The sequence below is a fragment of the Scomber scombrus genome, chromosome 14 (assembly GCF_963691925.1).
Source record: "Scomber scombrus chromosome 14, fScoSco1.1, whole genome shotgun sequence".
NCBI classification, from domain to species: Eukaryota; Metazoa; Chordata; class Actinopteri; order Scombriformes; family Scombridae; genus Scomber; species Scomber scombrus.
This window is the reverse complement of record NC_084983.1, coordinates 1,136,951-1,164,015: the sequence shown is the minus strand read 5'-3', so window position 1 is coordinate 1,164,015 and position 27,065 is coordinate 1,136,951. Positions and strand designations below refer to the sequence as shown.

The 27,065-nt window shown below is 39.9% G+C and overlaps 2 protein-coding genes across 4 annotated transcripts; both read right to left on the bottom strand.

Moving 5' to 3' along the window:
* Positions 1 to 1,443: 1,443 nt before the first annotated feature.
* Positions 1,444 to 14,306, bottom strand: LOC133994601 (RAC-beta serine/threonine-protein kinase-like). 3 transcript variants are annotated; one of them, XM_062433931.1, is made up of 14 exons: positions 14,202 to 14,306; positions 12,110 to 12,271; positions 11,039 to 11,167; positions 10,830 to 10,941; positions 10,511 to 10,661; positions 9,975 to 10,106; positions 9,717 to 9,782; positions 8,707 to 8,775; positions 8,445 to 8,567; positions 7,491 to 7,619; positions 6,370 to 6,584; positions 6,195 to 6,282; positions 3,926 to 4,028; positions 1,444 to 3,822 (listed from the first exon to the last, which is right to left on the bottom strand). In XM_062433931.1, exons 2-14 carry the CDS (start codon positions 12,153 to 12,155, stop codon positions 3,743 to 3,745), a joined length of 1,443 nt encoding a protein of 480 aa, XP_062289915.1. In that variant the 5' UTR covers positions 12,156 to 12,271; positions 14,202 to 14,306; the 3' UTR covers positions 1,444 to 3,742. The 3 variants fall into 3 exon arrangements, with proteins under 3 accessions (XP_062289915.1, XP_062289914.1, XP_062289917.1); XM_062433930.1 differs by having other exon boundaries at positions 12,110 to 12,268; positions 14,202 to 14,283; XM_062433933.1 differs by lacking the exon at positions 14,202 to 14,306 and adding an exon at positions 13,565 to 14,195.
* Positions 14,307 to 15,690: 1,384 nt separating this feature from the next.
* On the bottom strand, positions 15,691 to 23,466 carry LOC133994600 (vasodilator-stimulated phosphoprotein-like). The gene is made up of 13 exons (XM_062433929.1): positions 23,261 to 23,466; positions 20,774 to 20,945; positions 19,742 to 19,922; positions 19,546 to 19,594; positions 18,767 to 19,091; positions 18,448 to 18,554; positions 18,306 to 18,354; positions 18,162 to 18,198; positions 17,770 to 17,812; positions 17,508 to 17,603; positions 17,038 to 17,107; positions 16,462 to 16,519; positions 15,691 to 16,334 (listed from the first exon to the last, which is right to left on the bottom strand). The coding sequence occupies exons 1-13, from the start codon at positions 23,263 to 23,265 to the stop codon at positions 16,285 to 16,287; spliced, it is 1,242 nt and encodes a 413-aa protein (XP_062289913.1). The 5' UTR covers positions 23,266 to 23,466; the 3' UTR covers positions 15,691 to 16,284.
* Positions 23,467 to 27,065: the final 3,599 nt, after the last annotated feature.

Below are 27,065 nucleotides of genomic sequence, written 5' to 3'. Positions count from 1 at the left end.
TTGCCGCTCTGACTTCCGTAAAGCACCAACATAACAAGGAAATGGTGGGCTTGTCTTTCACAGTCAAACAGCTGATCAATGAGACAGAAATGTGACAGAAAAAGGTCCCGAGACTCTCTTTGTTCTCTGGTATTCCCGCAGGGCACACAGTGGGAGACGGTGAATGTGAACGTGTGCGGCAACATGTGAGGCAGGCGGGTGGAGGCGTGGTCGCTCCCCGGCAGCACATGTTCCCTGCTGGGGGAGTGTTGAAGAGCACCGTGAGGCTCCCGTGTGTCTGGGCCGGAGCACACAGCAGCTCCATCGTCTCTTCTAAACAGGACAGACAGACACACAGACAGTACCTACTTACGTAACACTGCAATTCTACACTGTGTGGATATTTCTTATTCAATTGCCAGTGTGTGGTATTTATTGGACAGGAGGCGTGTTTGTGTGTGTTTGTGTGCAGTGTGAGTTTGAAAGCAGGCTGGGCCTCAAACATTGATTTTTCACTTGTATATGGATGTAGTCAGGTCAGCATGTGTTTAAATTCATGAATCCAGCCCATATTAATCAATACTGAATTCTGGGAGCTGAGGGCTTGATTGTTATTTTTAGTTATGTTCATTTCCTAACATTGTAGATTTGATTTATTAGTATTGTTTTTGATGTTATGTTAGAAACAAAGGCCCAGTTTGGAAATGGGTGACAAACACCAACAGTAAATGCCCCAGAAGCTTTTGCATAAAATGTTTGATACAATCATCAAAATCTAGAGCTCTGGGGGTGTCATGTCAGAAAAAGTGTGCACACAAGCAAATAATCCATGCTTTAGTAGTTTGTGCACACACTGAGAGCTTGGCTTACTTCTGAGCTTGTGTTAAATGTTTTGCACACTGTGTCTCTAATGTAACAGTAGTGTAAAAAAGCAGAGAGCAGAGCAAAAAGAAGCAGAAACCATGAAAAGTTAAGCGCATACATCTCAAGCTGTCATTGCATTTGCAAGCTTTGAACACAGTTGGCAATAAATCAATGGAGGAAAACTATAAAGTGACTTTCAGAAGATGTGTGTTGTTATTGTGTGCAGACAGTCTGCTCTGCTGTGGTTGTGGCCGTTGTTCCAGTAAGAGAAGAAAGTAGCATCTGCAAGGCTAAATGTTAGCAAGGCAACACCCAGCAGATCAACCTCTGTTTGCGATCTCAGTGTGGCTGTATTTATGATCTCTGTCATGCTGTTCCAACACAGATGAGTGAAGTGTCAGGCAGACACCCGCCCTACTGAGGGCGAGGAGGGTGGGACTAACAACACACTTCCTGTCTCAAGGTAAATCATTAACCACTTTAATGTTTTATACTCTGAGTGGTTGGCTGTATTATAAAACCTTAGTGTACAATCAGAGCTTAAGCACTCTATGGTGTGGAAGGATGAGAAGTATCAAGAGAGACACAAACACACCTGCATGTATTAAGACAGTTAAAATGTGTATTGGATCATTGTCTTTCAGAATTACATTCATAGACAAATAGAAATGAATTGTTTGAATAGAATCATGTCACTGAAAAACACAAACATTGCTTTCAACCATTTCAATCCTTAATTGGAGACTATCTGAAGGAGGTTCATGGGAACAGGAAGGATGAGGGAAATCAGCAAGATGAAGTAAAACCAGAGGAAAAACAAGACAAAAACAAAAACTAACGGAAATTCTTTCAAAACAGCATGTGTGGTAGAAGGCTCTCTGAGCAACGGGAAGTTGAGCAGGTTGTCTGCACCGGCTCCATTTTACCAGTGACTCAACAGCGTAGCACCAATACAATGCAGGGTGCATTTTCATTTACAGTATAGACACCCAATATTGTAAATCTCACCGGTGCACCTCTCCTGGTTACCATTTAAAATAGATGGGAACATTGAAAATAAAAGAAAAAAAGACATCCTTGCAAGTCACCATTGCACTCAAACACAAAATGTCACAATGGACCATGTTCATGATGTGCGGAGCTCCCTGGAGGTTTTTTCCCAGGCATTTCCAATCAGATCTAATGGCACATTCAAGTGTGAGCAGCAGCAGTTTGGATGCACTGGAACATTGTTAGAAGAGTATAATAATACAAATAGATAACACATACAGAAGAGCTAGGAGGAAATGAGAAGCTGTTAACTGAACACCTTTAAACTTTTAACAGGTTTCCAGCAAGCAAAGTATATAATGATGTGTAGAAAGATGAGTTTCCTAGAAAGGCTGCAGAGAGATGACAGGCATCAGTGAACTGAAAAAAACTTATAAAAATGTGCATTGAAAGATATGAAAGGATGATGTTCTCTGAAAGTGCTACGTATTTTGGTGTAAGGGGGGAACTGGGTATCGTTAGAAATGTTTCAACACTATTGCTGATACAATACCTGAGTTTCAGTACTGATAGCAAAACAGTACTTTTTTCATACTTAACTTACTTTGAGGTTTTCTCCTAATTTATATATAAAAAAAAGCCAAAGTTATCAAATGATAAATGTTTAAACACAAGCAGCGAAACAGCTGTGGAACAAATTTGGGTTGAAATCAGGAACTATCTCTTCAATAATAAGAAGTAAAGAGGACTGTGACTCTGACCAGACAGTTTTTGATACTCTGGGCTACAAATAATGAATCCAGGAAGCTTTCATTAACATCATGCACATGGTCCACAAGGAAAAATGAGGTCTGATTTAAATCACTAAGTGCTTATTGACCCTCTTAAATCACATGGCCGGTGTGAATTTTTCTGATCAACAAAGATCAAAATGTGTTAGAATTAAAACACAAAACAAAACCTTGCTTAAAAAAACAACATATACACCTCGTGCATTTAGATATTCCAAATTCCCATTAATTGCTGTCACACTTGACAAATCTGTTAACAAAGATCACATTGTGAGATGAGAGCAAACAAATACACAAGTGATTTGTTTTCATTGCATACAGTTAAAAAAAAAGAAAAAAAAAAGACACCTCCTGTTTCACTTTGTCAAAGCTTTTCACCGCGCTGACACTTTGATCATCATGTTATCTATTCATCTGTTGTTCCTGATGCATAGCGGGCAAGCGATGTATAAAGACACAAAACCACATGCTCTCTCAGACTCACTCTGACTCATCTGATGACATTCAGTTTGGATTTGATGCCCCCGTCTTTTCCCACCCAAATTCTCTCTCTCGAACTCACTCACTCACTCACACACACACACACACACACAGCCAACAAACTGCCACGCCTCTTCCTCCCTCATATATGAACCGGTGTATCACCAGTGGTAAGGGCTGGTTCAGAAGAAGAGCACTTGGAAACGTCATGAAGGAACTGTATGGCTTCTCATAAGACCGTGTAAAGGAGAGCATTGGAAATAAACCGGCGGTTTTACAGTCTGAAAAAGCAGCAGCAGTTATGTTATAGGCCATCCGAAGGTGCTACAGACAGAGCCCTGATTGTGTTGTTGAGTTGTGCTGATGACTATGTGAGGTACTGAAGTCCAGTTTGATACAGTACAGCCAGTGTGGCCAGGCTTTGTCCGTAGTGTGGACGAAGGGGGTTTCTATAGAACAACGTGGCCGCCAGCCGAGGCACTTAGATCCTGCCGGGACATTCTGGTCGTTTTATAGCTGTAAGGGATGTGGCCAAGGTGTTCATGCCTTGTGTGTTTGTGTTTGTGTTTGTGTTTGTGTGTGTGTGTGTGTGTGTGTGTGTGTGTGTGTGTGTGTGTGTGTGTGGGGCGGAGACTCTATCACTCTCTTATGCTAGCAGAATAGGAGAACTGGGGGAAATGTGCTTGCTGTCCGGGGTCCTCGCAATCCAGACTGTTACCTGTAACAGCAAACGAGACACAAGTCAAGAAATCACACTGTGATCACAGACAGTGACAGCTGCATTGGGCCTGAAGGCTCCCCCACAGTAAGAAAATACTTACACTTGTCTGGAGGAGTGAGCGTGATGGTCTGCGCTGTGAACTCCTCATCAAAGTACCGGGTGTCCGTCTCTGATGTGACTTGTGGTCTGAAGAGTGGGGTGAGCTGAGGTAGAGGAGAACAGGTAGGTAAACTGGCCATTAAACTGGGAACACACTCGTCATGAATCGCTCTTAGTTGTGCGTAAAGGGGCTGACTGTGTACTTTGTGTACTGTATCCACAAGAGGACAGATCCAGGCTGGATCATACCTCGTCAACACATTATCTTCCTTGAGAACCTCCATATTTTTATAGCATACATTTTGCTGTTCTCAGGGTTAGTTTAGTTCAACTCAATTTAAGGTGAATATTTTTGTCTGCTACAGCTACTAGGGTGGGAATAGTTCATTAAAAAATCCGTCCCGTTCGGTACGCTTGTCACGGTTTTGGGCACGTGTGTATTGTTCAGTTTGTTCAGTTCATGACACGCGAAACGTAAGCCAGTAACCCAGAGAAGTTTTTTTGTTTGCGTTTTTTCATTTGGCACGACGCGGAGGTGTTACATTATTATACGTGGGACCTATGAAGGATGGAGGCTCCGTGCCAAGCTTTCCAACAGTACGAGCACCAGCAGCAGATTTGAGCAGCATTAATAAAACCGTTTCCTTCAATGTGCTTATTGAAATAGCCTGGGATAAGTTACACGTTTTATTTTAGAGTTGGCTTGTTGTATTATAGCATTGTGAGGCACATTGGTCCGTTTGAACAGGAGACATGCAGCAGCTGTAAATAAATCAATGCGCATATTAAAGAAATAACTGACGCAGAAAAACAAAGTAGCACGGAACATTTCTAGTAACTTCATCAAACTAATGAATGTATTATGGAGCATGCACGATGGTCTTCATGTGACAGCCCTTTATATTGTTATGATCTTTTCCTTCGTCAGTACTACTAAGGATTTTTTTTAATAATCTGTATTTGACTCTTGCCTTGATGACGTCATCAAGTCTAAAAATATGAGAAATGAAGTGTAAAAACCCCCCAGACAAGAACAACATAAACCGAACCCAAAACCGTGACCCCAAAACCGTCATATGAACCATGGATTTTGTGAACCGTTCCACAGCTACACATCTGCTCTGTCAATCACTTGTCTTGTGTTCTTCTTGGAGAAAATAATCTTAAACCAAAAAGGGAGGAACTGATCTCATACTGGTAGTTTCTTGGTGACACTCCCTAATTTTGCATTTATTTGATGGAGTATCTTTGCATAAAGAAGTAATGTCAGTGTTCTATCATAGGCAGATCAGATGGTCACACTGAGCCTGATAGCATCCTGCTACACAACACAACAGCTACATTAGCTTTACTGCTAAAGTCTCCTTCTTATTGAACTTAAAAACATTAACACATGTCTTGTCCTGCACCTCAGCTTGTTGAATGAGCTCCCAAACAAACATTCACCAGGGGAAAAACGCCCTGCTAACATCAGTTAGCAGGCTAGGTAGCTAATTAGCTGCAGCACGTTTCAGCAAGTTGTGAAGTGCTCACTTTGTTTTCTGTTCTTTACAGTGTAACACCACCACTCTGGCAGCATGCTAGCTGCTGTCAATCAAACAACATTCTGACACTCCCCTCTAGCCAGCTGAGACAAAAAGGAGCATTTCAGATATTTAAGGTTATGACCCATTTTTTTCCCTTTCATAATAAAAACCTACTAATAATACATTTACTTCACTTTTCTTTGACTGCAAAGTGGATGACCAGATGTCACCTCTGTTGGACTTTAATGTTGAGGTCGGTGTGAGCTCTATTAGTTTACACTTGAACAGTTCACCATTGTTAAAAGCAAGTATATAATCTTCTAGTAAAAAAGATTGCTCAGCAGATTCTTTGTATAGATTTTCATTAATTATGAAATATTGCCACAATCTGTTGACATGCAAATAAAACTCTAATTACTACTTGATCAATACTAATTGAGAAAGGAAAAACAAAGTTACATTCAGATTAAGAAAATGTACATCTGACAAATAACAAACATATCATATAACAGAAAGATGACTAATCTGTTTTGTGCTTGTCTCTCATGTTTCTGGCAGCATGACGCACAGACCTGACAACACGCTTCAAGATGTAAGCCTTTATCTATGTACATGTGAATGAGGGCTAAAATGTCTGAAATCACACATGCAAAGCACAACTAAGCAATAAACCAGGACATCCTCCCTTTCTGTGACTAAAAAGCGAACCTCGGTTTCACTTCCTCTAAACTCAGAATATCTTACCTTCTTCTGTACCACATCCTGCCAGTTGATGGTGATGAAAAATTTGTGACTCATTACTTCTTTGGCATCATTTGGACCTCCACCTAACCTGTCAGTCAAAACAGGATCATGTAAGAATTAAACAGGGTTTGCATAAAAAAACGAAAGTACACACAGGAGCTGTTGGGTCCAGTACCTTTGTTTGGGATCCTTCTTGAGCAGGCCGGCCAGCAGAGACTTGGCGTCGGGCGACAGGTTCCTGGGGAAGCGGATCTCCTCCATGAGGATAAGCTCAAACAAACGCTCGTGATCCTGGTTGTAGAAAGGCAGACGGCCGCACATCATCTCATACATGACTACGCCCAGACCCCACCAGTCCACCGCCCGGCCATAATCATTATCCTCTAGGACCTGAAAGAAAGCATGTTTGACTCATGAACATTTTTTAACAATGGCAGAAATGTTGGTACACAATACTTACCTGCACACTTCTGACCTTTATTTTTCAAATATCTTTTAGTATTTTTTTCTGAATATCATATAAAACAAAGAAAATAAACAAATCCTCACATCTGAGAAGCTGGAGCCTGTAAATATTTCACAACATTGTTGCTTAAAAATGACTAGCTGATTTACTTTTTATTAACTAACACACTGATTATTTCATAAATCATGATAAGCAGACACAGCTGCTGTCTGACTGGCCTTCTACCTAAAGTACCAGCGTGTGTACTGTCAAGAGGGAAAAAGAGAATAAATCAGCTGCCAAACACTTTCTGGGGATTGTTTGTTTCCAGCTGCAGTTCATCTGCACATAAAGGAAACACCGGAGTAGAAAACTGCTAGCGATCTCCTGAACTACTACTAATTGTGGAAGGATGCTTCTACCCTGACTGTCATACCAGGATTAGTTACATGTAGCACAGAAAAATTCAACAAAGTGAGACAAGCAAATCTGATTCTGTGGTTGCAATTCTGCAGAATAAATACCAGAACGGAAGCTGAGCTGTGTACTGCTGTGGACATTAAACATGACTCCATTTATCTGTCATTTTTATGTTCAGCCTGTGCACAAAAAGCTAGAGTCTATCTTCTGATGTAGCTTATGTATGTAGATCAGCCTTCTGCACATGATTATATTTAGCTCATTTTACTGTGAAACTGTGATAGCTTCTGCTTGTAGAGAGCAGATTTGGGAAGTTTCATAAATAACCCTAAAGTCTGTGAAGGAGTATCTTTGGTCCTAGCTTAACTTACAGTGTGATTCATTGGAGAGATGCATGTCCACATTCAAACACCTTAGGTCATGTGCCTTACCTCAGGGGCCAGATATTCAGGAGTTCCACAGAAGGTTTTCATGGTAGCGTCAGGAGTAATGCCCTCCTTACAGAGGCCAAAATCAGTGATTTTAATATGGCCATCTTTGTCCAGCATCAGATTCTCCAGCTGAAAGGGTCAAACAACACACACAGCTTAGCTGAGTTTGATGGATATGATGACACACTCAGGTAGGTTTTATCAAATTACCATAATGGATCTGAAGATTTTATTAGTTTGTTTGCCATTAAAACTATGGCTGTACATCCATTCTGTGTATTATGTCAACTCAATTACACTCATTTTAAGTCTGCCTGCCCTCTCACTGCTGGCCCACAGTGGTCACAGGTGACTTTGTTCCCATTACAAAACCTTCTGCTCGCTAATGTTTAAGCGGTGTAGTTTCAACTGTTATTATAAGTTACTTCTGGAGAGTTATTATTCAACTATATATGAGGCAACAAAGGATAATTATGCATTATGTGGCTGCTCATTGTCAAGGTTATATCAGGAAAAGGACAGATTCTGGCCATACAATGTGCAGCTGACGTCACTTTCAGACTGAAAATTCAATGGAACATTTCCCCTCAGCAGCACACGGTGATTCCAGGAGAAAGAAGAAATAAAAATGTTCCTGCGTGTTATTTTCTAACTACATGTCATTCACAAGTAAGCTGTGGTGTTTCATACACATATCTTAATATTAAAAATATATAACTGGCCTTTATTAGTGATTTTCATTGATTGGATTACTTTTCAATTATATTTAACTTTCCAGATAAATATTAACAAAGAGCCACTGCTATGAAATGCTTCTCAATGTTTGGATTCTGTTTAATTGAAAAAGTCTTTATTTAACTGATACAATCCAAATGTGTTACCAATGTAGTCATGATATAAAGCCTTTAAAGGATCCTGTACATTTCAGAACTGATAGGTAATACAAATATTCACCTTCAGATCGCGGTACACAACGTCACGTGAATGGAGGTACTCCAGTGCTGACACAATCTCGGCGCCATAGAAGCGTGCCCGGTCTTCTGTGAACACTCGTTCCCGTGACAGGTGGAAGAAGAGCTGAAAGAGGCGAGAGCAGATGGACTCAGACACTTACTCAGACCTTGAAGATCTGTTTGAGTGTTCACAGCAAGCTGTTGATACCGAGTGACATTAGTGATTCTCCATGTAACTGTGATGTGAGTCTGTGAGGCCTCACCTCGCCTCCGTTGGCATATTCCATTACAAAACACAACCGATCGTGGGTTTGGAAGGCATATTTCAGTGTCTGCAGGAAGAGAACAGTCACATGAGAGAAGGAAAAAAATACATTTCAAGGGGCATCGAGAAACTATTTCTTTTGTCTGTCAGTTTAATTTGAGTGAGAACTAAAAGAACTAACAGTGGTTTAAAAAGCATTTCTAAACTGATGAATGAATTCTAGTAAAGCTGTAAAACCTGGATCGTGTTACTTATTGCAGACTATCTACTATCAGAAAGAAAAGTGAAAGATTACCAAAACTTTTCAAATTCATGCTGAAGTGATTCTGACTTTCTGACATCCCCTATCCTTGCAAAATAATATACTATTAATGCAGATAAGCAGTGACAGTATTTAGTCAAGTGACTGGTGATATCATCTAATAGCAAATCAGCCCTGACAGTGTTCAGACTGACCTGAGGGAGACCAGGGTGAAAAATGTTCCCCCTGATTAACAAACTTGTGACAACACCAGTGTTACTGATCACACCCGATATTTTACAAGATATCAATTGATGATGCTGAATAACTGTTGACGTTAGATTTATAGTTTAGATCTTCCCTTTAAGAATTAGTGCCGGCGGACTTCAGGTTGCCGCCAGCGACCACCATTTAGAACCAGAACAACCTGCCTGCCATCAGGAGAGAGACACACAGAGAGTAGCTGCTCTCTACCAACTGTGTGTGTTTCCAGCAGAGAGCAGGAGGGAGGACAGACATGCTGAGACTCTGCTGCTGTAAAGTGCAACCGCAAACTGCATGACTACAGTTTATAACTGTTGTGTCCACAGTCTGACTAAGTATTGATAACAGTTTAGTATTTTACAAATTAAGAGTTTTCTATTTGATCAACATGGGCACTGATACACCAACTACAGCAGCAAGCCTGTGACTCAGTGCTGCTGTTACCAGCAGTGCTACTGCAAAACTCTACCATCCAGTGGTTCATCATTAGTATATATACTCACTGTGAGGAAGGGATGCTTTGTGTTCTGTAACACTCTGCTCTCTGTAACTGTGTGGGCCACCTCATCCTGCCAACAAACACATTATTATCAGAAACATTGAAAACACAATATGAAATGTAAAGATTTACTTTATGGGAACAGATATGACTGATCTTTGTTAATGTCTGAGAACACAGCCAGAGCATAAGAATGTAGTTGATAGATAGCTCAAACTTACTGTGTACACACACACACACACACACAGCACTTTGTACTTACCTTGGCTATGATGACCTCTTTGCGCAGGATTTTCATGGCATAATGAACTCCGGTGGACTTCTCTTTGACTAGAATCACTTTCCCAAATGTCCCCTTGCCAAGCAGCTTGAGGTACTCAAAGTCATTCATTGTCTGTAAGTACATAAAATCAGGGTGTGATGATTCATTAGAGGCATAAACTAACTAATTTGATAAAAACAATAAAAGAAAAAAGAAAAGTCTGAGAGAAGACAGTCAAATCCCATTTTGGACATGAGCAACTGACTTTGCATTGCATTTCTTAATCTGAAACATAACAATTAGTTGTTTTTCATACAATGTAAAACTGTCTGCATGAGGAAAATGTCTTCATTTTGTAAAGAATCAAATGTAAACACAGTATTAAATGGCAGGAATGTCACTGTGCCTTAACAGTGCCCCTCAAAAATCAATAATGTTTTATTGTTTGTGTGTCACAAGGGAAATAAAAGGTATGTTTGGATTAGATCACACTGAGGTTCTCCATCATCTACGTCCAAAACAACTGATCCTCTTACCACTTTGCTGCCGCTCTTTGACATCGCCACCTCCATCTCCTCAAGGCTGCTCTCACTGGGTGAGCCAAACATATCCATTGGTTCCTCATCCTCGTGTTCCCGCATCTTAAGACTATTTGCCACAGCCTGGATTGCCCGCATCCACTCCTCTCTGAGAGACACAAATCCAAGAAGTTGTCAGGGGTCACATCATCATTTAGTTGAAGGAATCCTTGTTACACACAAAAACCCACTGAATGCCATTTGGGCTCTATAGATTGACATAAGCCTCACGAAAAAACAGAAGGTTACTTGATAGAATACTTTACACTATTCTAACCTCTCATCATTGCTGTCCACGTGAAAGGTGCGTTCAATGACAGTGGTCCACTGTAGGCAACGGATGACAAATGTGTTGGGCCGGGGTCTTTCAGTCTTCATTAACTGGCATTCTGTGAAACACACATTTGAGATTGATGTTGATAACAAGCTGCTGAGGATATAACAAATGTATGTTCAGAGTTATGATTCTCCATCTGGAGGACTGACCTGCCACTGAGAAGTTGTTCAGAGGTGGTGAAATCTGGTCGTTTAGATCAGGCTTCTCCTTGTAGCCAATGAAGGAACCGTCACTCTTCAGGATGAAATACCTGGGCCTCCACGTCTTGATATATTCACCTGGGTCAGACAAAGAGATTACATCACTTACATTCTAAGATAAACCCTTTGGCTCAAGCTGATCAACTTCTATGCCAATCATTTTATGTGTTGATCAATAAGTTACCCTACCCACCTGCTCTAAATGTAGGCAAAATAAAACACCTTATAAAAATGTTTAAGTCAGCAGCCAGCATAACACCGTACACTCTGGACACATTGCCTGCTGAGCAGCATGCATGCATCACAGAGCCTCTTGCTTTTCATTTCAGTTGCCCTGTTAACAGGTCAGAGCAGCCACACAGCCTGCATGAATCTAGAGATTCTGTGTTGTTCTTTTTTTTTTTCTTTTCTGTTTGACACGCTCTGTTCTCAGCAAAAACAGACAGTGAAATGATCTGTTGATAGTCATGTTGACATCATATCAGTAACTTTACACCTTTCACTTTAGTTTCAAGGTCATTATCTGTAGAATACGTCACAGACATGAAAAATATGAAGTGTCAGCACTGCAGGTCAGCCTGCATGGTGCACGCTGGGAAAGGGAGCCTCTCTGGTGGGAACTCCAAGAGAGAGTGAAGAGGTTTTTTTTCTCCACTCCTTCTGGCTTTCTGTGATACTGGGGTTTAATTGGCAGAATAATCAATATAATCAATTGAAAAACAGGCCCATCATTAAGAAAGCTGCTTTCAACTCACATTTGACTTATTTTCCACAACTGACGACACGCTCCTAAACCTTTCTCTGTCTAAACTAAATATAATTTCGATGTATAATTAAATGATTTACAATCTATTATTGAAGTCCATTATCAACATCAACCTGTTTGTAAGAAGACAGGGCTGGTAGCAGCAGCACTGCCTGTGTGAACAACACACACATGAGCTGCAGCAGATCAGCGATGCAGCTGTGTTACTCATGAGAGGCAGACAGTGTGTCCCAGGCCTCACTGGTCTTTCTTACCTCTTTTGTGGAGCCAGCCCTCTCTGACTACGTTAACTTCATTCATGGTGAGTGATGTGTTTCAGAGAGGGTCAGGAACAGGAGCTTGGGGAAGGGAACAGTGGATTTCTCTCTTGGCCCAATCAAGTCTCAGTCACAGTTATCAAATCTGAACAGCACCTGCTGAATGAAATAAGAAGCAAAAAACACATAGGACTATCTTCAAATACTTTCAATATTTATTTCCACACCTACAGTCATTAGTTATAAAATGTTCAAAGTTAAATTGAACCCTTGGGAATCTCTAAAATTGAAATACAAAACCAAACTGCTGGCCTAACTGGTGTAAAAACATTGCAAAACACAGTATCAGGATGCTTGGTTTGGTTTCAGAGAAGCACTTCATCATGAAGACCTTAAAAAAATTAAAACATTAGCTCAGCTGCACTCTGCACCTTTAGTCAGTTTTACATGATGTAATTTAGTCCTTCTAAGGACTTTCATAATGTGCACACAATCCTACTGAGTGAAGTCACAGGGGAAAGCTAATAATGTAAAAACAGTATTGTTTTCATGATCACATCAATTACTAAAATAATTAATTTGTCTTTCAAATGTCAACAACTGCTAAAAAAAACAAATACCACAAGCTCTGAAAACCCAAGGCGGCACCTAGAAAATGTTTTTGTCTGAGGAACAGATTGGTAATAATTTCATTCATAATATAGAAAACAGAAGCAGTAAATCTTTACCACAGGCTGGAACCAGAGAGTGCGTTCTTATTTTCTGCACAATTAAACAACTAATTGTTTGCATGTTTTATTTGTAATGTTAATGTGTCTGTGTGACCATGAGAATCAATGTCAGGGATCACACTGTAACTGGAAGTCTTATATATAAATGAACACAGCATGAATACAAAACACCCACATTGAATGTTTATTATTTCATCAAGTACTTTTTATAAGTTAGTTTAGTTTTATTTGGATATGGTGAATGTTATCTGATGGTAGAAGTCTAAAATGGTTCTGCAGTCTCTTGCCGTCCACTTCTATAAACAACACATCTCATCGTACTCTACTCCTGAAATCACAAATATAAAAATGAAATAGTGGCACTGTTAATTATTGATATAGTCACACATTTTGTTTGGGAATGTATAATATACGTTGTACCGTTAAAATAGTTCAAAATTCAGATTCATATTCCTTTTAAATGCCATTTGCTATTTTAACTGTATGCAGAAAACACGACGTTAAAACACTTCTATAAAAACTACAACAAAGTACATGAGTTCAATGTAGCTGATATGTACTTTAACATAGTAGTGTGTGTAACGGGCAACGTTACAGGAGCAGAGTGCTACATTTAAAACAAATAATATATATTTGCTACGCAACTCAGTTAGCGTTAGCCTACAGAAATAAAAAAAATACTTTTAAATAGAAGCAGTTTGAATAGAATATTGGGACTTACCAGTGAAATGACAGTGTTACAGCTATTCTTATCTCGTTGTTGTTGTTGGCTGTTAGCTCGGCTGCCATTTAACGTTAGTTAGCTCACCTCAACGCTGACAGCAGCTAGCTACACGCTAGCTGACGCTAACAGACACACATTTACTTTCAACTAAATCATTAACAGGAGAGCTGAGGAGTCGTGTATCTGGTTAATACCTCAGCTAACATTCAACCATGAACACCTCAGCCTCAAAGACACATTACATTCAGATACATGTCAGCACAGTTAGCAGTGAGAGCTGTGCGGGATAAAGCTTGCTGGTAGTAAACTAGTTAGTTGGATGAAGATCTATCATCACAATATCACGTACTAGTGTTTTAGAGCCAATAACAAACTGGTGTTTAGAATACGATGTTTTTATGAGTTTACTGCTGCACTGTACCGTCACAGCTGATGCTTGACTTCCTCTAAACTGGAAATGTTAGTTTATTGTTAGTAAACACTTACATTAGCGATCATAAGCCTTGTACTGAGCCTTGCTCGTAGCGATGTAATCAAAGTCTTTTAATTGACCTAGCTATGACTTACAGCTTCCTCAACCAATCTAGTAATCCGATATATTTGACATTGAATGTAATAAGAAGATTTAACGCACATTACTACTTTCCCCCACGTTGCTCTTGTTTCAGTGCAGTTTTGACAGGCTGGATCCAGAGCAGGCCATCCACCCAGGAAAACACCATGGACTCTCTTCTTCTTGGAATTAGATGGAGGGTCACTGCTCTCTGGATAGACAGCGCCACCCCGTGGCAGGACGGCGCCCCCTCATCACCAACTGACGGCTGCAATACGTCTGTGCAGCAGGAAGGAACATTGCTGTTCATCCTGGTGTAATAACACACTACACCTGAACGTGTCAGTGTTTTTGATAGAGCTTTGCTTTTCAACAAAACGTCATTTAGGAAATATGTACATAAAGAGCTGTATCAAATTGGTTATGGGTCTCTAACTTTGATTTATTTGTTTAGTTTCTTCTCTACTCAGTTTCCTGTTCTTAACTCAGTGGACTCTGTTTATGGGTTTATGAGATACTGTAATACTTACATTTCCTCCCTGGAGATCAATAAAGATTGACCTTATCTTCTTATGTCAACAGCTTCTTCCTTTCTCCACTATCATAATGTATTTGAAAGAGGCTGCCAATATCCGCAAATAAAAGGCAGGCTTTTATTTGCAGAATTGTCTTACTTTATCTTAGAATTTTTACACTGTTTCAAATGCAAACACACACCAGGGTATTCCACTAAATTTCAGTTGATAAAACACTGTTCTTTCTACATCTTACAACCTACATCACCTGGTTGTTACAAACCTGATAGGTAAACATTTATTATTCACATAAACAACACACTAGTTATTACACAGTTCTCTTATCACTCTGATGTACCAGCTTGGCAAAAGACCTTTGGAGCATTAGACCAAACATATGCTTAAAATAAAAGCGTATTATGTGGTTTATGAAAAAGATGGATGGGAAATTCATCAGAGCCAGCCTCAAAGTGATCTCAGACACACTTATATATTTATGTTACTACTTTAGTATAATACCTCACTACTGTTCAGAGGAGGATATTACTTCACTAGTTTCATCTGACAGCTGTGTCACTTTCATTTTGCTGGCAATACGTCTGCACTTTTTAATGTTTTTAATGCAAGACCTTTACTTATAATCCCATATGTTTATGGATAGTGCTTCAGCCACCAGTGGAATAAAATTAAAATATTGTCCAGTAATTATTTTCTGCAAATGTGTGACGGGCATGATGGAACTTTTAAGGCTCATGAAGATGAAAGAATAGACATAAAGGAGCAAATGAGAACAAGAAACCTAAAGGGAGAAAGCTGGAGCTTTTGGTCTTGGTGTAACCTCACCTGAACTACAGTATAACTGTAATGCTGAACAGGTAAGGTTAGCCTCTTAGCCTTATTTTCATATTTTTCAATAGTTGGAGACATTTATCTTCATAGTTTAATTTCAGCCTTTTCAAGAATATATTTCTTTCAGTATGAGCATGTCAATCTGAGAAACTACAAATCCCTGTTCTGTGACTAACATAGTGAGTGTAAATGAACAAGTTTTGGGCAAACACAATTGATGTATGTTCATTTATTCATGTTTGACATACATGTGGGTTTTTTTTTGCTTGGTTTGTGTTCAGAAAGGTGTTGATTCATTTCTAATATTTTGAAGCCAAATATTGTGGTGCTGTATTTCTCCACTGTGTTGTAGTTATCAAACAGCACATTAAAAGCTTCACATGTATTTATTGTGGGGTATTGTATGTTATTACATTTTTTTTGTGTTGTGTATTTGTGTTATCATATCTACCACCAATGTATGTGCCAACAAGGAAAAAGGACAGTAGGGAGACAGAAGGATGTTGCAATCAACCTGAAGACTACTAAAACTGAAGGTATTCTTATTGAAATATTTCTGTATGTTTTATGTTCATCAAAAAAAGAATAGCAGATTTGGCTCAGATATCAATATTGGTGACTTCAAGTACCACAGGAAAATACAAAGAATATACCATAATAAATACAAACAAATGTATTTATATATCATAATTTGCATTTTGTAAAAATACCTAACCATTTCCATTGGCTAAATAGCATGTAAATTGCCTGAGCATTGTATCATAAAGCATTCATATTCTCTCGATCCATTCTTCAGTCTTTCAAATCTCTTCATCCTTGAGCTGAGCACTTTGTAGCTGCTGGATCAGTGCTGGAAGAGAAAAGCAGGATAATATACAGGTATGACACAATATCATTATTTCATATATTTTACATATGTACTATCTGCTTTCGTTACTTAACCTAATGACAACACATGAGGTACCAGTCAAATTTACCTGTGATTATCTCCTCCTTCACTATGTGAAGCTCTTTTTTTACTTCTTCAAGAATTTCCTTCAAACACACAAACACGCACACACAGAGCAGAGAGAGAGAGAGAAAGAGAGAGAGAGAGAGAGAGAGAGAGAGAGAGAGAGAGAGAGAGAGAGAGAGAGAGAGAGAGAGAGAGAGAGAGAGAGAGAGAGAGAGAGAGAGAGAGAGAGAGAGAGAGAGAGAAACATGTTAAAAAGTTCAAATCCTGATCCATGATTATCAAAGCTGATCAGCACAGTTCAGTATCATAGTCAGCCTGACAGATCTATATGATAACTTGTACAAAAGGTCAGACTTTGCAACAGCATTTTACATTTTTTTGCAAATCATGGTGGTTTAGGAAATACAGACACAACCTTACAACATAACATTGTTTTTATCAGTTCTAAACAAAAGCCACATCATCTTTTACATGACACAAGATATGATGTGGTTTCTGAATAAAAAGTTAACATTTTTCTTTGAAACAGTCATACCACAGAGCTTTAGGTTAGTTGCACGATATTGTTGTACGTTCAATTTGAAATGGCGGAACCAACCTGTTTGAGTTTTTCCATATCAACTCCATCACTTCCTGCACTTTCTGAGTTCTTTTTCGCCAGCTTCATCCTAAGATAGGAAGATCAATGTTTAACCTCAGCCAGCACAGACTCATTGAGATCACAAGGCAATGGAGAGGTGGCCTAGAGAAGCAGTATAGTTACCTTTGCAGTAGGTATTTGAGTGAGAGAAAGACGGAGACTAAACAGCAGTACTGTCTCCTGCTATAATTACAGCCTCAGAGAGAAACCACCAAATGCCGAGTGCTTTATTTGTTGTAGTGAGTCATTTACAAGCAGCACAACAGTGACGAAAACAGTAGTGATACCACTACAGTGCTCACCTCACTGGTCAAACTGCAGTTAGCATATAAAGCAGAGAGCGCTGAGAAGTAGCATCCTGGTGAGAAAACACAACAGCAGCTGCAGAGCAGCAGGGTAGATGGACAGGAACAGAGGGGGACTAGTACCTGGACACTGGGGTAGTAGGCGTGTTAGAGGAGGGAGAGGAGGAGCCACTGGGACTTGGGAAGGAGTCCCTTTGACTGGTGGGCATGGTTTTGGGCCTGTTGCAAAAACATGCAGATCCTTTAAGGCTAGATGCTGACTGGGTTTGTGAGTTGGTGAGGGTGGCTCAGTGGAGATCGTTAGTTACAACAAATACGATACATGTCAACATAATTTAATATTAAGTCATGTGGATAGAAAAAGTTGGATGAATTGGGCTCTTACCTTGGTATGGTGGCAGATTTTTCCCAGGGCTTTTCATTGGTTTCTGATGAAATATGATTCTATGTTTTATTTACTGGCCACAGGATGAAATACATGTGTCTGTCTGTTTGAACCTTTATAAAGTATAATGCTATGTTGTTGTTAGTAGAAAGAAGACATGGTGGTATATGAAGTACATATTGTTCTGAAATTCAGTCAATGTTGTGGTTCTTGACAAAGAATACATACTAAACATGACCCTTGTTGATATTAGAAAGTAGGGCATTTTCTTTTCTTGTGGCTATAAAATGTATTCTTCATAGTATTATGTAGTGCGATGAGAAGATACAGTGAAATCCATGTATTTGACTGTATTAGAGTTCTATAGAGGAAGTGAAAATGACATTACTCACCACCTGGTCCTTTTGTTGCTGGGGAATCAGAATCTTCCTGTAGTCAAGTACAGACAAACCAGAGTTATCATCTGCCAATATCTTAAAATGTATTGCTCATTCTACAAATACTACAAATCCCAAAATGATTGAGAGGAGACTTACACTTCGAGGCTCTTCCTTCTTTGCAGCAGGGGTATCAGCAACTTTCCTCCTGTTTAAAATGGTTATATTATGTTCAGAAGTTCCCAGTATCAGAACATCAGAGAGATATCTGTTTCTATATGTCTCTTAAGTATTAACTCACCTCCTCGCAAGAATGGCACTCATTTCTCCCATTAAATTGCCTCCTCCACCTCCACCTCCACCTCCACCAGATGGTTTGGGGCTCGAGGCTCCTCCTTCACCATCATCCTGGATACACAAAAACACAGTTAGCTTCAGTCACTATGTTCAACACAATTTTGGTCCACTGATCAGTTTATACAGCCTGTCACGGATGAGAACATGGACACCAAATCATCTATCATATCATTTTTTATACAGTCAGCAGAGCATATGTGCATCAGGGTGATAATGTTAGTCAAGTACACAAAGGATTAAAAGCATAAATATGTCCGGCTTACTGTCTTTTTTGTTTTACGCAGTTTGGCTCCTGCCAGAGCTGCAGCCAGATCAGTTGCCCCTCCACCACCTCCACCACCTCCACCACCTCCACCTCCTCCTCCCCCAGCAGGGGGTGGAGGTGGTGCAGCTGGAATGCCCCCAGGAGGAGGTGGTGGAGGTGGAGGACATGCTCCTGAGGAGGGGGGTGGACCTGGAGGTGGTGGGGGTGCTGGCGGAGCGGGTGGGGCTGGCGGAGCGGCTGGTGGAGCAGGAGGAGCAGCTGAGGCCTTCCTCTCTCTCTCCAGACGCTCCCTCTCCTGCTGTTCTTGCCTCTGACGCTCCTGCCTGGACGGACACATAGAACTCAGGACTTAGACGTGTAGAGTTAAGTGATGTGTGGAAACTGTAGCTTTTGATAACTATTTTCTATTGATGCTTGGATTTTTTACAGTGGTTAAATGTGTAACAGTCTTATTAAGTACTGGAAGGATACATCGATGAATTGATGATAATGAATTGTTTGTGACTCATTGTTGTTTGTGAAGAGTAAAGGACAAACACACATTGATTCCAGGCTCTTAAATGTGACTTAGTTGCTATCGTCAATATTATAAAATTGTCAAATGTATATTTTTGGATTTTGGACTGTTAGACAGACAAAACAAGCTATGTGAAGATGTCAGTGTATTTTTCACTATTTTCTAATATTGTATAGACAATAAAAATAATTGGAAGATTAATCAATAATGAAAAATATCACTAGCTGCAGCTTTAGTATCGTTTATAAAATCAGCAGTACCTTCTCTGCTCTTCCAGTTCCTGTGCTGAGGGTCCATTCTGAGCTGAGCCTGAGCAAAAAAAAGAAAGAAAAAAAAATGTGTGAGTGTGTGTGTGTGTGTGTGTGTGTGTGTGTGTGTGTGTGTGTGTGTGTGTGTGTGCGTGCGTGCGTGTGTGTGTGTGTGCGTACGTGCGTGTGTGTGTTCACTTTCATTTACCTGCGCCCGCCGCTGCGTTGAGAGACTCTAAAGCCTGCATCATGCAGCTGGCAAAAAGTGAAGCGTCCTCCTTACTGCCAAAGTTCAGCCCCCACACCTGTTTGGGATCCCTCCACTGGTGGAAGTTGGGTGTGGCTTGGTTATACTTCATCCCTTTGATAATGGGACAGTTGATCACCACCTGGCATTAACAGGAAGTGCACAATAGTGATTGGATTGATTACAATGTCATAATGCTAAATGCAAAAGTCACACACACCAAGGGTGAACTGATTCAAATCTCTGATCATTTTTGAGCTCATATGTTTGATACTGCTGTATATAATACATACAGTGTACATAATATACAGTATGTGTGTACATTTGAAAAGAATACAACTAAACTAAAATGCACTGGATGGTGATGATCCTGTATGGTTCAAAAGGAGCACAGGACATGATCTTTCCCCTCTTTAAAGAACTATACTGTATGTATTGTGTTTGACTGTAGAAAGCGAATAATCATCAGAGGTACTCTGCGATATTGTAGAAAAGATTAGCCGTCTCTAGCAGCCACAGTTATATAGAACAAGTGAGATGTGAGATGAGGAAGCAAGAAGCCAAGATGATGTACTGGGACATTTTCAAAGAGTTTCACTTATTTCTGTAGGATATATGCTGTATTGTAAACTAACAGCTGGAAATGATCAGCTCATAGTAAATGCACCGAAAGTAGGTCAGAACTCAACAAACTTGAAATCTGACTGGAAGATTTGCAGAAGCAATAGCTACTCCTCCAAACCGCATAGTTGGGTTCATCATTCATGTTTTAGGGAAGTGAACGACAGAAAACTGCATATTCACTGGGGTCGATATGTGTTAACCAGGAACACTTTAAGGTTATTGTCTATATAGCTGTATTTGTGTGTGTGTGTGTGTGTGTGTGTGTGTGTGTGTGTGTGTGTGTGTGTGTGTGTGTGTGTGTGTGTGTGTGTGTGTGTGTGTGTGTGTGTGTGTGTGTGTGTGTGTGTGTGTGTGTACATTGCTCTGTACCTGCTGGTCAGCCTGCATTTTGCGGCCCACCACTCTATAGCTGTTGACTGCAGGGTTGTGATAGATGTGGACGCGACTGATGGAAGCAGGATCAGATCCTGCTGGCACCCAGCGCTTGCCGTTGTCATCATACAGCATGACTGTCGACCTCACCTGGCACATACTGGACTCACTGTTGGAAGGAAAGGGAGTAGGGGTACGGGTGGAGAAAAGGATGGTGGAAGAAAAAATGAGGTACAGGGTATGAGAAAAGGCCATGGGGTGGAAGGAAGCAGAGAGCATACACCTGGCTATAAGGTGGTGGTCATGAAGATGTGTTTTTGCTGCTGCTGTGTTTCAGCACTGTACTTCCTACAGATATTAGCTTGTTTTTTTCGGGGGGGCTTGGGGGTTGGTCATATGTCCTGACATGTTAATATAGATATATGTATAGATAATGGATGGATGGATAGATTGTCTGTTCAGGCTCAGAGAATAAAACTGTTCATGTAACATTTTTGTTTTTGATGTAATAAATATAGGGTCATAAGTATTTTAACAGTGTGTCACAATACCTGAATGTGTGAAAACATTTTGTATCGACACATTCTAATGTGTGCATGTGTACATTTTGATCAAACAGATTTCATTTTTGAATGCGTAAGATCTGTAGCTGTGCACGACGTTGTGTGAACAAATAACAAGAAGGAATGCACAAAGGTCTGCAGTTACACATCAAGTCTGCAGTTGCACAACTATATTATATCTGTGTGAAGAAAGTTCACACAGAACTAAACTGTATGTGTGAAACACAAGTTCACAGTTAAGACTCATTGTGCCCAAGTCATCATGTGACTGGTAGTCATAAACTTTCTACTTTCATGAGGAGAAGAATTCCTCTTTGGGGTATAGGAATGGAGAGTGAGGTGGAAGGAAAAGTGACAGCATGCTGGAACGGGCTGTTAACCACTCTGTGACTGGGAGAGAATGTTGGGATGCCAAATTTTCCCACATGATTATGAAATGTTCTGCATTCACCTGCATTCATCAAGTGTTTTCCCAATTAGGAGTTTAGCATTATTTTTTACATTTCTTTTTAGATGTAGATAAAGCAGAATGCAGAAAATTGCAGTCTAATGAACAGTGTTTCAGTGTTATGTTAGGTTTTTGGATGTCAAGTTTACAGTTAAAACAATAAGCAAATGGAAGTAACATTTTGGTGGTGGTTGAGTTTGACAGAAAAATTTCAGTTCAAAGATTCAGAAATTTCAGGAATTTTGAAAGAATGCACTCTGTGTCAAGGCAATAAAAAAAAACACAGTTTGTCGCTTCTCTGCTTTTGAAACTTGGATTAATGTCTTCATCACATCCAGAATTGACTCCTGCTACAGTATTATTTAAATAAACTCCAGTACAACCAGAACTCTGCTGCCGGCCTGCACATCACTTCTGTCCTCCAGAACCTCCACTGGCTTCCTGTCCCACAACCGATACAATTCTAAGTCCTTCTCTTCACTCACAAAGCTCTCCATAAACGACGCCAACCTCCTGTCTCCACTACTCAGAACCAAGCATCAGACCTGGGGTGACAGAGCACACATCAGAGACTGCATCCATCTGTTCACGTGTGTTATATGTTTTTAGGGCGCTTTCACACCACTAGTTTGATTATTAGGTCCGCACTGGGCAGTAAAATTGTTACTATGTAGCATACAGACTGCGGTGTGGTCCGCGTTCACACCTGCAAACAAATCAAAATTGTTCCGATTGATCTGAATGTGCTAAATCTGAAAGTAACTATAGTTGCCAAATAAATGTAAATTAAAAGTTCAATATTTCTCTCTAAAATGTAGTGAAGTGCATGTGCCTTAAAACAGTACTCAAGTACAGACTACGTTTTCATATTGTATTAATCTGAATGTTTTAATAAGCCACGGTAAGAAAGTAGGAAGTAAGAAGTTACACATTTAGAGCAGTACTGTGGCAATTTATTTCCATGTTCTAAAAACTGTCGTGACAATGTGTTGTTTTCAGTGTACTTGTTGTTGCAAACCTCTGTAGACTGTGGGAAATCTTCATTTCCTGCCCAAAAAGTGTTTTGACCACTTCCTGTGCTCAGTAAAATGCTTCCCTTATATGGACTACTTTACTCTACCTGTTGTGATATGCAGCAACGTCTCTCATGCGCCCTCAAAAGCTTTTTAAAGTTTCAATGATACATCATTTTCCTCAGCAAACACAGACAAGCCAGCAGTATTATTTCCATTTTTTTGTGTAAGAACTGTAAGAACGGAACATCTGCAGTGAGCTCCAGACGGTTATAGACGGCAGGAAATATACTCTGAACTAAAGAGCTTGCGTGGTAAAGTCAAGTGTAGAGTTGATAGGAAGTAACACTGTGCTGCATATGTTCAGTTATTCATGCATGAGATGTTTAACATGCTTTGGAAGAATAAAAAACAGTTTTAAGTGGGTTAATGTTGTCAATGTAGTTAGAGAATGACTCACCCCATATTTCAGCAGTAGTCAATATCCAAAGATTCACTTGATTTTAAATAATCTGTATCTTCTGATCAACTTGAATCAGTCCTCTGTCCTTCTTACAGCTATATGTGTAGCATTTAAATCAAGTATGCTGCCATTCTCTCCTGCATACCTCCAACGCTCTCTGTCACGACATTGTTTGCCACCAACCGCTTGCACTTCTGCCTTTTATTCTCGTTTCCTACATTTTTTTCAGTCTTCCTGTTCTCACCTCCTTCACTCGCTTTTTGAAATGTTTGTTTTCACACCTCCCCTTTTTCCGTCACCCTGTGGTACAGTACAACTCTGATTTCTGTCTCAGCTTTGTTTTTTCCGTCAGACATGTCTGTGTATTTGGGGAGGGGGACAGTTTTTTACAATTAGTGCCAGGTGTGTGTGTGTGTGTGTGTGTGTGTGTGTGTGTGTGTGTGTGTGTGTGTGTGTGTGTGTGTGTGTGTGTGTGTGTGTGTGGTAGGGGGTGAAGGACGACAAGATTCCCTCCACTTGCACACTGGTCACAAGTCTAAATAGTATTTAGACTACTTCAGATAAAGAGTTGGCAGTGTTGCTACATCACGTGCAGTGTTACTGTGCACATTTCTCTGCTGCATATAAGACAATCATCAGCTGTTATTGTATTTTTATTTTAAATATTTATTTATGTGGTAGCTCTATAATCCAATAGCAAGTGGAGTTAAAACTGGTGTAGGAGGACTGGGTGTAGTAGTAGTAATACCAGTGGTAGTATGTGTTGTAAATGTATCTGGGCAGGGGATGGAAGACAGCTGAAAGTGAGTGGAAGCATCAAATTCTGTGTTCTGAGTCATCCTTAAAAGAGGGAACTGCCAAACTTACCTCTGTGATACTGTTGAGAATACTGTTTAAAGTATCAACCATATTCTGTCATCATTAGTGTGTTTATTCAAAGATAAATTAAAGATGTTGCTGTGTTAATGCTACAGAATGCAGGGCTGAACACAGAGTACATGTCACTCTAACATCAGTCTGTCACAGTAGCACTCATTCACTCTTTACTTCCTTATAGAAAGAACAGTGTTGCTGTAGTTGCAATGAAAGAAGAACTGTGAACTTCATTATTTTTAGCACTACAGGAGAGAATAAATATTAGTGCAGAGGAACATGTTTTGGTAGAACATGCAAATTGCCATATCACTTCCTGTGAGTTACATTGATTGTGCATAACAGAGTTGCGAGAGGCCAGTGCATTTGAGAAGTATTTGTTACACATAGGTGACGAACTGAACAATGTCAGTGCTTGTTTTAGATGTTATGCAACATGAGACAGATATCAGCAACATAACAGTGCATGCATATGTTGCATAGAAAAGAAAAGTTTCATTTGTATCTAAAAAAAAAAAAAAAGTAACACTGTTGAGTTCTCATATGCAAAAATATCTGCTATGAACTGAGAACTCAGAAATATATCTATGTGGTGGGTATGCAGTTCTACATGCTGTATATTTAGCATTAGTGTCTGTCAACATGTGACCCTGAGTTACATCTTGTCTAGCAATGTCTCAGCCACATCTAAGTGCTGCCATTTCCTCTTACCTCTCACGATGATTCTGCAGTTCCCTATTCTATTCATTTCTTGGTACCAAGCGACAAACAGTCAGCATAAGCACTTATTGTTAGATCAGCTGCATACAGCAAACCATATGTGAACATGCAAATAAACACATCTTGCCAAAACAGGTTCCTTTTTCACAAGGACACTCTTGTGTGTCTGTGAGCATCTGTGTTCTCTTTTCATGATCTCTGCAACTGATCAATAATACTTACTTATTAAATCCTGCACACAGTTTCACCTCCATACACTGGGGGCATCTTATATTAGTTTCTGCTCTAAGCATCTGGCTTCTAGTATGTAGTGTCAGGAGTATTTTGATGGCAACAGCAGTAATCTCAAGAATAATAAGGTTACTTGATGTTTCTGTGCCCCTAATCTATACTACATGCTCTGGACACTTACTTTCTACCAAGTCTTACTAGCGCTACTAGTGACCATTTTCTCCTCAGTTAACTAGGTAGAGGTTACATATTCATCAATGTGACGTGTATAAATAAAAGTGACACATAAATTTGCCACTACAAAGTAAATTGTTTCTAGTGAACTGCTTCATTTTTACCACTGAAAAAATCTATATATTAACTGTCATAACCACAACCTCATAATCATGAGCCTCCAACCAACAACATGCTAAAATGGCTGCATGCAGTTGATTTTGTCATTGCCACCTCAAGTCAGCACTATAAAGATGTTAACACGTGGGGCGGCTGTGGCTCAGGAGGTAGAGCGGTCAGTTCACGGTTCCTTCAGTCCACATAACGATGTGTCCTTGGGCAAGACACTTAACCATTGTATGGTGTATGAATGTGTGTAAATGGTTAGTCTCCTCCTGATGAGCAGGTTGGTACCCTGTGTGGTAGCTCCTGTCATCAGTGTATGAATGTGTGTGAATAAGTGAATGGGACATGTAGTGTAAAAGCACTTTGAGTGGTCATAACTACTAGAAAAGTGTGATATAAGAAAAGTCTATCCATTTACTGATGTAATGAAAAAGGTATGTATTAAAAGGACATGATGACAAACTGAGGATTCAACATTACTGTATGCACATGAGATGTTCAGGTAAACCACTTCCCCAAATGTTACAGTAATACCTCAACACTGGAAGTGGTCAGTTTAATATAACGTGTTACGACTCAAAACTGGAGTTGATCACACTAATATATATCTGAGCATCACTTACACACTTCTTCATTTTAGTATCAGCCTGCATGCAGCTTCCCCCGTTTTGGAAACATGAGCCTGGTCCTGATGATGTAATCATCACTGAAATGAGTGTTCATGGAACCTGACCCCACTCCAGAGGGCCACTTTGTTATCCAAAGTCAACAGTTGCTGGAAGCATTAATGTAATACACTGTCTGCTGCTCTGTCAGAGGGGGTGGTCTCTTTAGCAGCCTGGCACACTGATTAGACAAAGCTCTGCCTCAGCCAAGCGTATCATTGTATATGAAACCTGAAAAGACAAAAAATGCTGTTGGTGCTATAGACAACAGAATTATAAACTACAATTAAAGCCATTTTTTTGCTGAACATTTTTAGAAGTATTAGTATGTGACCCAAATCTTGAATCTCTGTGTGTTCAAATAGGGAGTAGTTTTGTGAGGTGAGCTTAGTTCAGAAAATGCCATTTATCTATAAATCTAGTAACACACTCAACTTGCAGTACAACCCTCATGAAACTCGGCCCAAATTTCCAGCAATATAAAACGGATCTGATATGAACAGATCCAAATGTAAGTTACAGAACTAAAGTGTGCTTACACTTCTCTTTGCCAGTGGCCTTTAATTAACCAAAGGAGTGATCAGAAAATAAATAGAACTTCTATTTACTACTACTTTTCTATACAAGTCTGACATTAGTGGAATAGAAACAGAATAAGCTCTTACCTCATGGTTAGATCATCCAAAAGTATTTTCCTACAGGCAAGATATCTAATTATTGCTTACAGTCATGTGTACAAGGTCTAAAAGCATAGATGAGATGAGAGATGAGATGATCCACACTTATCCAATCAAATCTGGCATCCTATCAGGCTGCGTTCAATTACTCAGAGAAGCAGAGGGCACTGGCTATGCTTTGGAAGAGGAGGGGATCTGCACAATAAGGGTGTGGCTTCTACAGTAATTGATCTTGTACTTTACATTGATACAAGTGTATTCACTTCAGTCACCCTGAATGCAAGATGTTGTATGAAG

Bases quoted from the DNA above. Each gene is read 5' to 3' on its own strand.
- LOC133994601 (XM_062433931.1), bottom strand. From the start codon at position 12,155: ATGAATGAAGTTAACGTAGTCAGAGAGGGCTGGCTCCACAAAAGAG. The intron at 10,662-10,829 runs GTTAGAATAGTG...TGTGTCTCTCAG, and splicing joins GTGGACAGCAATGATGAGAG to AGAGGAGTGGATGCGGGCAA. The intron at 4,029-6,194 runs GTAAGATATTCT...CCTCTACCTCAG, and splicing joins AGGATGTGGTACAGAAGAAG to CTCACCCCACTCTTCAGACC.
- LOC133994600 (XM_062433929.1), bottom strand. The intron at 19,092-19,545 runs GTACTGCTGATT...GTGTCCGTCCAG, and splicing joins GAACTGGAAGAGCAGAGAAG to GCAGGAGCGTCAGAGGCAAG. The intron at 16,520-17,037 runs GTTGGTTCCGCC...GTGTGTTTGAAG, and splicing joins ATATGGAAAAACTCAAACAG to GAAATTCTTGAAGAAGTAAA.